The sequence below is a fragment of the Hyperolius riggenbachi genome, chromosome 1 (genome assembly GCF_040937935.1).
Source record: "Hyperolius riggenbachi isolate aHypRig1 chromosome 1, aHypRig1.pri, whole genome shotgun sequence".
NCBI lineage: Eukaryota > Metazoa > Chordata > Amphibia > Anura > Hyperoliidae > Hyperolius > Hyperolius riggenbachi.
Genome location: NC_090646.1, coordinates 427,134,706 through 427,147,120, shown reverse-complemented (window position 1 = coordinate 427,147,120; position 12,415 = coordinate 427,134,706). Strand labels below are relative to the sequence as shown.

Below are 12,415 nucleotides of genomic sequence, written 5' to 3'. Positions count from 1 at the left end.
AGTTATACTGTAAACCACTGCTGATTTTACTCCCTAGTAGTGATAAGGGAATCTCATGGATACATGCTATTTGCAGGTGCTCCTTTTTTACCAGTAATCTGCACACATACTTTATTTAGACTGTGACTGCTGCCAGCTGGAAAATTCTCCCCACTCTCACAGGAAGTGGAAGTTGTGCTAGCAAATGAAAGCCCCAAGTTACTATTCAGTTGTGTAGTGTAGTAGGGGTGTCTTGGCACCCTATAGAAAAAAGGCACAGGAGACAAAAAACGGGAGCCCAATAGTGTAATATGTCAATTGTGAATGTGAAAATAAGTAAGGTACTACTCACAAAGGAGGGTTGCAAGGGGCTACCGACCACAAGAAGCAGGTGGAGACCATAAACCCGACTCCACTCGGGGTGGTGCTCGATGGACCCGGATGTGATCACTCTCTTGAAGAAAAAGGGAAACAGGTGTCCACCGTGGTATGATTCACGAGTGTTCTGTCTCCACCCCTCGGACAGGATGTGTATGGGGGTATATTTATGCACAATAAGGTGAAAGAGGTGCCCTGGTTGTATAAAAGCTTATAAAAACAGTTTTTCTGTTGATTGCATTCAGGAGAAATCGGAATTGCAAATCTGAATCGCAAAACAGATTTGCAGTGTGCAGGGAGCCTAAAATCGAGAAGGGAAACAAGGTAGCTTACCTCAATGACGAAAATCTTTGTAATTTACAAAAGATTTTTATTTAGCACAGGCAATGCGTTTCGTGGGTCTGAGCCTGCTTCCTTAGGCCAATAACAGTGCCAAATGATGAAAATCAATCTAGCATAGGGAGCCTCTCTCCCTATGGTTCCCTATGCTAGATCGATTTTCATCATTTGGCACTGTTATTGGCCTAAGGAAACAGGCTCAGACCCACAAAAACGCATTGCCTGTGCTAAATAAAAAATCTTTTGTAAATTACAAAGCTTTTCATCATTGAGGTAAGCTACCTTGTTTCCCTACTCGATTTTAGGCTCCCTGCACACTGCAAATCCATTTTGCGATTCCGATTTGCAATTACGATTTTCCCTGAATGCAATCAACAGAAAAACGGAGGAAAAAAATGCAGCACGTAGTAACGATTGAAAATCGGAATCGGATGTAAAAAAACAATTAAAAATCGGAATCACATGCAGTGTGCAGGGAGCCTTAAACTGTTTTTAGAAGCTTTTATACAACCAGGGCACCTCTTTCCCCTTATTGTGTTACTAATCAGTTCGCTAGCAACTCATTGATTAATTCAACATATGAGAAAGATAAATACATTTATTAAAGTGAACCCCAGGTGAACCTCAGGTCAAAAATCAGATACTAACCTAAGAAGTGGCAAGCCTCTGGATCCTGCAGAGGCTTCCCATGTCTTCCTAGCCCCTACCGCCAATCACGAGGGGCTCCGTACTACTGCGCAGGCGCAGCCGTACTCGTGCAAGCACAGTACAGCCACTATGGTGCATGAAGAGAAGTGTGGCCCGGATCTGAAATCCAGGAAGCTCTTGTCGGCTTTCCTTATGTGGGTCCATGAGTGGCAAAGGTGGTCCAGAGGATAGCATGAGAAGCCTCTACAGGATTCAGAGGCTTCTTTCTTATTTGGCAAGTATCTGTTTTTTGACCTGAGGTTTGCCTTGAGTACACTTTAAGGCCCCGTTTCCACTTGTGCGCGGCATGTGTCTTGTACTTTTTCTTTCTAGATGTTGAAAAGGTATTATAAAAATAAGGTAAGAAAATAGGAGGAGGAGAAGGACAGATAATTTACAAGAAAAGCTTAGTGCACCAGGGCCCATGTGGGCTAATTGATTTCTAAAAATACGGTACATAAAAGCTTTTTAACAGTTTGCTATGTCATGTAATAAACTCTTATAAGCTCTGTACATACACTAGATCAGCGTACATGGCTTTTTGGCACGGTGCGAAGTGGACGCCAAAAAGTCCTGCTTCGACTTGATCTTGTTTTTCTTTTTGTTATAATAAAGTATATTATTTTTATCATTTTTTCCCTGTTTTTGGGCCGTTTTGCATAGGCCAGTTTTAGTGCTTTTTCATGTACACCTATGTAACAAGTATTTGATGTACATTGCTCATTCCCCTTATTTTCAGGTACTACAAAAAAAACAGCAAGACACAAAGAAGCTGGCGAGTCTTTCTGTTCAGAATGAGAATAGTGTAGCAGACCTGAAACAAAACATTGCCAGCATGCGACAGCAGCAGAGCCAGTTACAGAAAAAGCTGAAAGAAGAGTCTGAGAAGAAGAGGAAATTAGAATTGGCTGTTCAAAAAGATCAGCAACAAATCAAGGTAAATGGAACTTGCAACAGAATTACGGTATTTGTTTATGGCCCTCCAACTCCAGTACTAACATGTATAACCTGAAATATTAAATACATTTTCTAAAATATTTTAAAGGACAACTGTAACGAGAGGGATATGGAGGGTGCCATATTTATTTTCTTTTAACCAATACCAGTTTCCTGGCTATCCTGCTGATCCTCTGCCAATAAAAATTTTAGCCACAGACCCTGAACAAGCATATGCAGATCAGAGGTTTCTGACATTTCTGTCAAATCTGACAAGATTAGCTGCTGGTATTGTTTAAAAGGAAATAATTATAGCACCCTCCCTATTATTCTCACTTCAGTTGTCCTTTCAACCCAAGTTTATTCATTTTATACTTGGAAATAGTTTTAAAGCCCAGTTAACCTTGAAATTAATCAAGGAACCTTTTTTATAGCAGTCAGGTTGATAAACATTTGTTATAGCAGTCAGGTTTATAAGTGAATATAGACAATGTATGGAAGCAAAGTGGACAACAGAATTCCTGTTTCATGGACCAAATGTGATTGCCAACATTCACTGCAGCTTTCATCCTTTCACTCTGAATGTAGTTGATGGGCATATCATGCAACACCCAAAGTATGACAGACTACATTTTCCAGCATATCTGCTTTGCAGTAGAAAACATATCTCCTGTACATGAGTTTACTCATTTACTTAAAGAGCAGTAAACATAGAAATGACAACTAATAATACAATGATTAAAAAGGGCATAGTAAGAGAAGCACACGAATAGGGTTGATTCTCACATTTTCTGTTTTTCACATTATCTATATGAAACCTTTTAATCATTCAGCAAGTAAAGAAAAGTTTTTTTTTAGAATAAGATTGGAAATGTAATATTGAAGTTGACCTGGAATAGCTTATTTTTTATTTTGAATGTTTTTTCCTTGAATAGCGCTATAAAGTTATTTTATAGATAAGGCGGACTATAATGAGAGATGATTCATTAATAAATGTGGTGAGAAAAAAAAACTAGAAGGAATCTGAAAGGGAACAGAATTAAAAGAAGAAGAAACAGGTTATAAATAGAAAATGATGTTAGTGAGAATACTGAGTAGGATAGAGCTACTGTAGTGGATTGTAGGCTCCATCCCGTGCCATGCTTTCTTCATTGTGTGTTATATGTTTGTAGTCTACACCTTATACTATTGTCCCATAATACAGTGCTGCATAATATATTTGTGCTATTTTAATTAAAGGATATTGGTGTTATTGTTTCTAAATGTCATGCAGTAGCAGTAGAGTATTAGCCGTCAGTAAAAACAAGAAGTTTAGAATCAGGATGATACCATTTATTGGCTAACTGATCTGGAGGTGTGTGTAGCTTCTAAGGACGACAATGGTTAATTTGCACATTTCAACAGTGATGCACTGGGAGACATCTCAGAACTCCAACCTGAATTATCGCCAATACTTTCTGTTTTAAGAAAGCAAACTTTTGTTTTCCATAGCATTTTAGTAAGGAGGCTTTTAGGACCATTGTAGCCCCTTACACATCCCAATGGGTTCTGGTTCACCATGAGTTTGCTGGTTAGTTTGTACTTAAAATAATAAGAGTAAGTTTTTGGCTGTGCAGCCTTCGCCAGACTTCAATCCAGTTTGTTTAGATGTTGGAACAGACAATTACTGTGTATACATGCAACTTTAAAAGGGATACATAGATTTTTTTTTTTGCAAGCATAAATACGTCATTAAGATGCCACTCTGCTTGTAGCTAAAATTTGTGAACTCTGAATTTATGATGCCCCTGTGACAGTCTGAGTCCGAATTGTGTGAAGATTGAGTAAACAAGGAGTCTAATCTATTAATCATAAACCCGCTAACAACCTTTCACCTCATTTGGATGTTCTGTTACATTTAAGGTATCTTAAAGGACAGGTCCGAGGAAATTAAATAAAAAAAAAAAATCTACTTACCTGGGGCTTCATCCAGCCCCTGGCAGCTGATATGTCCCTCGCTGCAGCTCTGGTGTCCCAGAATCCCCTCTGTTGTAGATGCCAACCTCGCCAGGTTGGCATCTTCTGGGCAAGTGCGCCGCCGCGCCGATTGTGCTCATGTGGCCTATAGCGTTCTGTCTGAGCAAGTCTGGTGTAAGAGAAGTGCGCCCTCTATGTATCTCTTTAGCAGCTGCTGGAGAGATATGCAAAGAACGCCCTTCTCCTGCGTAGACTGGCTCCGACTGACGGAAATGCAAGAACCCGTTAGCGCAGCTGCAGACATCAGAGGACGGCGGAGTGGAAGCGATCCAAGCAGATGGGGCTGGAGGAAGCCCCAGGTATGTATTAATCTTTTTCTTTGTCTGAGCTCTGGTTTCCTTTAAGTTAGCCAATAAATGGTATCATCTTCATTCTAAACTTCTTGCTAAATGTCATATATGTATAGTATAATTTTATTTGTCTATTTGACCTTGCTTTTTCAATTTTTCCTCTCAAAATCTTGGCTTGTATTACGGACTTGCACATCGTTAGTCTTCCTGGCACATAAATGTAGGTGGTTTGTTGAGTGTGTTTTACAACTTGACTTTTGTCAGTGTTTTTGGCCTTTTTAATTCTGCACTATTCTTGCAAATTTCAGATTTCTCAAAATGGTTTGTGCACTTCTCTTGTCTGATATTCTCAAACTGTAATAAAGACCTTTTGTTTCCTTTCCTTTCTTTGACTTTAAAATAAATTATAGTAAAAAGTTTATTTAGATAGTGTAGATAGTGAAACTTAAAGGGGAGTTACTGCTAAACCCCCCACCCCCATCCCCCCACCCCTCATATGAGAGATTTCTGTTCACTTCCTGTCCATGGGACCTCCATTGAGCTTTGTGGCTTTAAAATGTACCCGAGCTGAAGCATTGGAACAAAATCACATACTCACCTTAGAGGAGGGAAGCCTCTGAATCCTAATGTGGCTTCATCCGGTCCCCGTTGACTTGTCGGCAATCTGATTGTAACAACTAGTAACTTGGCGGCTGTGGGCAAGCAGGCTATGACCACAGCCACCTCTGTGTTTGGCTCGCGGGTCTTGTTCTGCCTCTCAGCGTCTAGCATGCTGAGGACTGTCTTGTCTCCAGCTCATAAGGTTTCTGTCTCGCGCGGTGCGCGCGCGGAGACAGGACCTTTATGCGGGCAGAAGGCGCGTCAGCTGACCTGCCTGGTTGGCTGACGTCACTGGTGACTCTCGCCGCTTGGATTGGCTGATTCCGTGGTGGGAGTGGCTGGAAGCGTACCTCCGCTTCTTAAGCCTCCAGTCTTCATTCAATCCCTGTCTGCTGTCGTGAATACTTTGTGTAAGCGCTCAGACCTTAGACTAGTGCCAGGTGTTGAAACCAAGGACTCCACACCAAGACTAGGATTATTGTTATATTGTGTTTGATTACCTGTGTATGATTCTGGCTATTCCTCTCTCTGACCTTGCTTTCTGCTTAGCGTTTATGTACTTCTGCCTATCTGACTAGTTGCTGAACCTTTGCCTGTCTACTCGTTATCCTTCTGCCTTACGATTCTGTACTGACACTACCTCTCTGTTGCCGAACTTGACCTGTCTGACCTTCTACTCACCAGTGGGCCCTCGCCACTGGTGAGACACTATTTGCTCGCCAGCTTCTCTGGTGAGATAGTCTCTTATTGCTCTATTAGTGACTGATAGCACCTTTCCAGCTCCACTGGAAAGGCCTGTTCTAGTCTATACAGTCACTATACTGATAGTACCTTATCAGCTCCAATGGTAAGGTCTCACTAACTATTAAAGTTACGGTTGTACCAATACACTACTCTCTCAGTATCTCGTATTACTATACTTGTATTATTGGTGATTCTGCAGATCACCACATAATCAGGTATAGTGTCTGTATTATTGGTGATACTGCAGATCACCTAATAATCAGACGTCTGAGTTGCAGCACCCAACCGTTACACTGATCAGGGCTATGCTTCTCTTCAAGCAGGAGCAGTTGTGCTCATGTCAGAAGAGGATCACGGCCTCAATCCGTCGGAGGATCCTGGGCAGTGGCAGAGGACATTGTTGAAGGCCTCATTAGGATCCAGAGGCTTCCCTCTCCTTAGGTCGGTTGATACTTAGAAGTCTCAGGGCCTGTTTCCACTAGACACCGCGCGTCCTACGAGACGCGTAGCGGCACTTCCCTGTTGTGCAAGTACGCAGCCGAAGCTCGGAAGCCTTGCTATGCATGGCTATGGGATTCGCTGCCTCTGGCATGGAAAAATGCTGGAATGTCGGATGAATCGCTAGGGCAAGTGATTCAGCCGGCGGCAGCATTATCCCCTATGGCAGAGTTTCCCCGGCTAGTTGCCTGCGGGGAAACTCTGCGGATTCGACTCGATTTCCGCTCTAATGGAAACGGGCCCTCAACCAACCAGAACAAATCGCCGGTAGTACAGTGGTGAAGGCCAACTTTTTGTAGGCTCTACTGTGCTTAAAGTGTACCAGAGATGAACACTATTAAAAGATTTATACAGGCACAGTACTATTCTCTGCCGGAGAGAGCGCACTTCTCTGGCGCAGACTGGCCACGGCTGGCCGAAGTTACGGGACCCGGTACAGAAGACGAAGAAGACTGAGGATGACGGCGTGGGAGCAATCCGTGCCAATGGTGCTGGAGGAAGCCCCTGGTATGTATAAATCTTTTAATATTGTTTATCCCTGGTTTCCTTTAAATAGTGGGTTCCATGGCTCCCCCAAGGTTAATATTCTCTCAATTACAGTATTTTAATATTTAATACAGAGTTTATGGTATGTATATAGAGTGGGGTATAGTACTGTATTAACTAGGCCTATTTTTTAACATTGAGTCTCAAGCATCTACAAAGCAAACTTATCTGGCATCAGCCAATCCCTGTCGGTGCCGGATAACCGAGACTCTACTGTATTGTGTTCAGTAAAAACTCTGCATGCTTTGTTGCGATGCATTGACCCACCCATTCTCATTGTTTTTAAAATTTACAGTGCAACATATGCCAAAGTGTGTTAGGGCACTTTATTGCAGCGTGCCTGAATGCTTGAATTGATGCTATGAACAAACCATGAAGTATTATTTCATTGTATTTCATTAGGAGCTTCAGCTGAAGACCGAGCAACAGCAGAAGATGCTGAAACTGAAAAATGAGGAGATTGCAGCCATCAGAAGAAGGAAAAGTACTTCCAGTATGCCAGATCAAATTCAGCTAGTGAGTTGTTTTTAGCTGGCTAACAATGGCTATGGAAGTCTGATATTATAAAATGGCATATTTCCTCAAGCTGCAAAACATGGCAGGGTTCCAAAGGACATATCATGTGTATGCTAGGCTCATTTTCCATCTCAAGAACAAGAGGGGCCCACTAGTGGCCTTTCTTCATCTATCTTGTTAGCTTTTCATTTGTGCTATGCTGGTAATAAACACCTCTATATGTGCATTAGATAGTGGTGATTCCTAAAGGGAATGTCCGAGCTGAAATAAAAAATAACACGTACTTGTCACCTACTGCCTGCGCAGTACACTCCACACCACATGCGAGTGATTGACAGCGGTGCTCACGCAGGTGCAGTAGAGGACGACCTGGTGAGGTCAGTCTGCATAGTCGGGGACCAGGAGCCAGCGACTGAGAGCAGAGCTGCAGCGAGGGACATAGCGACTGCTAGGGGCTGGAGGAAGCCCCGACTAAGTAGGTGTCATTTTTTTATTTAAGCTCGGATATTACCTTTAACAACTTAAGTCTATCTGGACGGATATATCCGTCCAGATAGACTGTGCTGCTGCAGCTGCGCGATCGCTCGCACTCCCGCTGCCTTCTGTTAGCCCTGAGATCAATGAATGAGAACATTGTTCCCATTCATCGATCTAAGTCCCCGGCAAAAAAAATGACGGCCAAAAAAACAGTTTTCCGTCCTCTTGCTAGTTTTTTTTTACTGTGGCCATCTTGTGGCCAAATAGTAAAACTACACCCACATACATTTTTTTATTAAATATACACATTCTATTACATTTAAAATTAACTGTTTACCTCCCACACCAAAAATACATTTTTTTAAATAAAAAATAAAAATATGCATGTCGAGAGTATATTACTATATATTTTTTTTAATTATAAGCTTGTAAATAGTGATGGACGCAAATTTAAAAATGCACCTTTATTTTCAAATAAAATATTGGCGCCATAAATTGTGATAGGGACTTAATTTAAACGGTGTAATAACCGGGACAAATGGGCAAATAAAATACATGAGTTTTAATTACGGTAGCATGTATTAATTTCAAACTATAATGACCAAAAACTGAGAAGTAATTAATTTTTTCCATTTCTTTCTTAATCTTCCTGTTAAAATGCATTTAGATTCAAATAATTCTTAGCATAATGTACCACCCAAAGAATGCCTAAATGGTGGTGGAAAAAAACAAGATATGGTAATAAATAAAGTTATGGGAGGTGAAAATTGCTTGGATGCATAAGGTGAACAACACTGTAGGCTGAAGTGGTTAACAAATACACCTCTCTGACACTGCAGCTGTCCTTGGTAGGTTTTGGGGCTCCATAGCAATAGAGTGCTTGGGGCCCCATGTAAAACTGGCACTGGGGCCCCAAGCTCCTTAGTTGCGCCACTACTGTAGCTATTGCACTGAAGTACACATGGCATGATTTCCAAAAAAGGGTGATACAATGAATCCGCTTTCCTGTTATACCTGAATAGGACACATCTTTATTTTATTCTTTATAGCAAAATGAACAGAGGTGCCAGAAGAGTAAAACAATACTTAAAATAATTAAAAGTTTCTTGGAAGGCAGTGGTGGACTTACTTCCTATAAGCAGATACTAGACCCAGGCAACAAAAATGGGGGAGGATACAACAGTACCAGGTTCAGTAAACGCCAGTACCAGGTTCAGTAAACGCCAGGTGCCTGGCGTTTACTGAACCTGGCACTGTAGTGTGCTCCCCCATTTTTGTTGCCTGAGGAAGCGGGGTCACGCCAGCGAAACGCGTTGCAGATTATTGTGGAGTATGCCAATAAATTGTATGTTTAATTAATTGACAGTTTCTATTGTCTGCTTATAGGAGTTAAGTCCACCACTGCCTTCCAAGCAATTTTTAACTATAGTTACCTAGTTCACTATACTTTTCATCATTTCACATTCCAGTACATACTGCACTATATTGGGCTCTCTGTGTCTCTTTTTCTTTACATTTTATTCTTTATGTTAGTACTGGCAAATCAGCACATTTTGAATGTTACAGTTTAAGGGCTTGATTCACAAAGCGGTGCTAACCTACTTAGCACGTCTAAAGTCTTTAGGCGCGCTAACCAGGGTGCTAAGTAGGTTAGCAAAGGATTTCTCAATCAGATCGCGCGCTAACTTTGCACGCGCAAAGTTTTACGCGTGCAAAGTCTTATACGCGCTAAGTCCCATAGGCTTTAATGGGCACTTCACATGGAGCGCCCTGCGCTCGGTGCAGTGCGCGCGTAAAGCTTTACGCACGAAAACTCGTTTAGACGTGCTAAGGGGGTTTTCACAGGCGTGCTAACAGTTAGCCCTGCTTTGTGAATCAAGCCCTAAGTGTGCATTTAAGCATGTTTGTGTTTCAAACATTAAATATAACCATGTCTGTTGTGAAAATGTTTTACAAACAGTCATTGCTTATACTGCATCATGAAATTCAAACGTGTGTGTTTCTCTTATAGTCATGATTTATGTTTATTTGTATTCAGAGAATAGAAGAGCAGAAGAAGTGGCTTGATGATGAAGTTGAGAAGGTCTTGAAGGAGCGTCAGGCTCTGAGTGAATTTGAAGAAGAGTTAAAGAAGAGGGAAGAAAGCATAGCTAAGATGGAAGCAATGCTTAAGGAGAAGAGCCAGCTCGAGATGAAAAAGCTTCGTTCAAGTCAGGTATGGTAGCAAAACTCCCTCACTGAATTATGTGGCTTCTGAAGTAGTTCACAATATCATTTTAACAGATCTGCCAGTTTCAGGGTCATTTTTTTACTATTAAAAGTATTAATGATTGGTACTGTTTCATTCTGTAATACCCTTTACCCAGAAAAATGACTCTCCCCAGCAGCAGAGGCGTCACTAGGGTTGGTGTCACTAGGTGCGGAAACTCATGGTGTCACCCCTTCTTATCCCATGAACCTCCAACTTCACTAGGTAGTAACATTGCTTGTTATAGGGGGATGTTAAGATGATCACCATGTGGCCCTGGTGGCTTCTGAACTCTATTAACAGCTCAACATGGAGCAGCTAGAAAGGAGAAGAGCAGGAGGGAGAAGTACGTTAGGCACTAGCCTGGTCTGTATTTACATAGTCTACTCCACTTTTCCTTAGCCTGGAGCTTGTTGTCACCCCCCTGCTGGTGACACCTGGTGCGGTCCGAACCTACCGCACCCTCCTAGTGATGCTACTGCCCAGCAGAGTTGATGGTTAGTGAGATACTTTACATATGATAGTAGGATAATCACATAAGATAATCACTGCCAGAAAAGGAAAGAGATAAAAGCTTGTCAGCACTTAAAATATACCCAGTTTCAAGCACATTCCATGGACCTTTTCTTTAGCACTCCACAATATTGGTATTTTTTAGTTTTCTGAAATGTTGTGTTCCCTGCGTGTTAACAAACCCTTTAGGGTTGTGTCTTACCTGGTACATAAGATATGAGCAGTGTACTAATGTTAAAGGGAACCTTAACCACTTCCCGACCGCCCACTACACAGGGGCGGCGGGGAAGTGGAGCCCTTCAGGACGGCCTCACCCACAGAGGCGGCGGTCCATTTAAGGGCATGGGCGGAGCGATCGCGTCATCCGTGACGCGATCCTCCGCCGGCGCCTGTCACCGCTCGCCGCAACATCCCGCCGGCTATACGGAAGCGCCGGCGGGATGTTAACCCCGCGATCGCCGCATACAAAGTGTATAATACACTTTGTAATGTTTACAAAGTGTATTATACAGGCTGCCTCCTGCCCTGGTGGTCCCAGTGTCCGAGGGACCACCAGGGCAGGCTGCAGCCACCCTAGTCTGCACCCAAGCACACTGATTTCTCCCCCCCCTGCCCCAGATCGCCCACAGCACCCATCAGACCCCCCCCCCTGCCCACCCCCCAGACCCCTGTTTGCACCCAATCACCCCCCTAATCACCCATCAATCACTCCCTGTCACTATCTGTCAACGCTATTTTTTTTTAATCCCCCCCCCCCCTGCTCCCTGCCCCCTCCTGATCACCCCCCACCCCTCAGATTCTCCCCAGACCCCCCCCCCCCCCCCGTTTACTGTATGCATCTATCCCCCTGATCACCTGTCAATCACCTGTCAATCACCTGTCAATCACCCGTCAATCACCCATCAATCACCCGTCAATCACCCCCTGTCACTGCCACCCATCAATCAGCCCCTAACCTGCCCCTTGCGGGCAATCTGATCACCCCCCCACACCAATAGATCGCCCACAGATCCGACATCAGATCACCTCCCAAATCCATTGTTTACATCTATTCTCTCCTCTAAACACCCACTAATTACCCATCAATCACCCATCAATCACTCCCTATCACCACCTGTCACTGTTACCTATCAGATCAGACCCTAATCTGCCCCTTGCGGGCACCCAATCGCCCGCCTACACGCTCAGATTGCCCTCAGACCCCCTCTTATCAATTCGCCAGTGCAATATTTACATCTGTTCTCCCCTGTAATAACCCACTGATTACCTGTCAATCACCTATCAATCACCCATCAATCACCCCCTGTCACTGCCACCCATCAATCACCCCCTGTCACTGCCACCCATCAATCACCCGCTGTCACTGCCACCCATCAATCAGCCCCTAACCTGCCCCTTGCGGGCAAACTGATCACCCACCCACACCAATAGATCGCCCGCAGATCCGACATCAGATCACCACCCAAGCGCAGTGTTTCCATCTATTCTCTACCCTAAACACCCACTAATTACCCATCAATCACCCCCTGTCACTGCTACCTATCAGATTAGACCCCTATCTGCCCCTAGGGCACTCAATCACCCGCCCACACCCTCAGAATGCCCTCAGACCCCAGCCCTGATCACCTCGCCAGTGCATTGCTTGCAT

General features: G+C 43.4%; 1 protein-coding gene across 4 annotated transcripts in view; it reads left to right on the top strand.

Moving 5' to 3' along the window:
- KIF27 (kinesin family member 27) overlaps positions 1 to 12,415 on the top strand; it is a 70,954-nt gene that overhangs the window by 35,455 nt on the left and 23,084 nt on the right. For all 4 annotated transcript variants that reach the window (XM_068236981.1, XM_068236964.1, XM_068236971.1 and 1 more), the window contains 3 exons: positions 2,123 to 2,320; positions 7,416 to 7,529; positions 10,045 to 10,221. In XM_068236981.1, the coding sequence (XP_068093082.1) occupies positions 2,123 to 2,320; positions 7,416 to 7,529; positions 10,045 to 10,221 (489 nt within the window). The remainder of the gene's footprint in view (positions 1 to 2,122; positions 2,321 to 7,415; positions 7,530 to 10,044; positions 10,222 to 12,415) is intronic.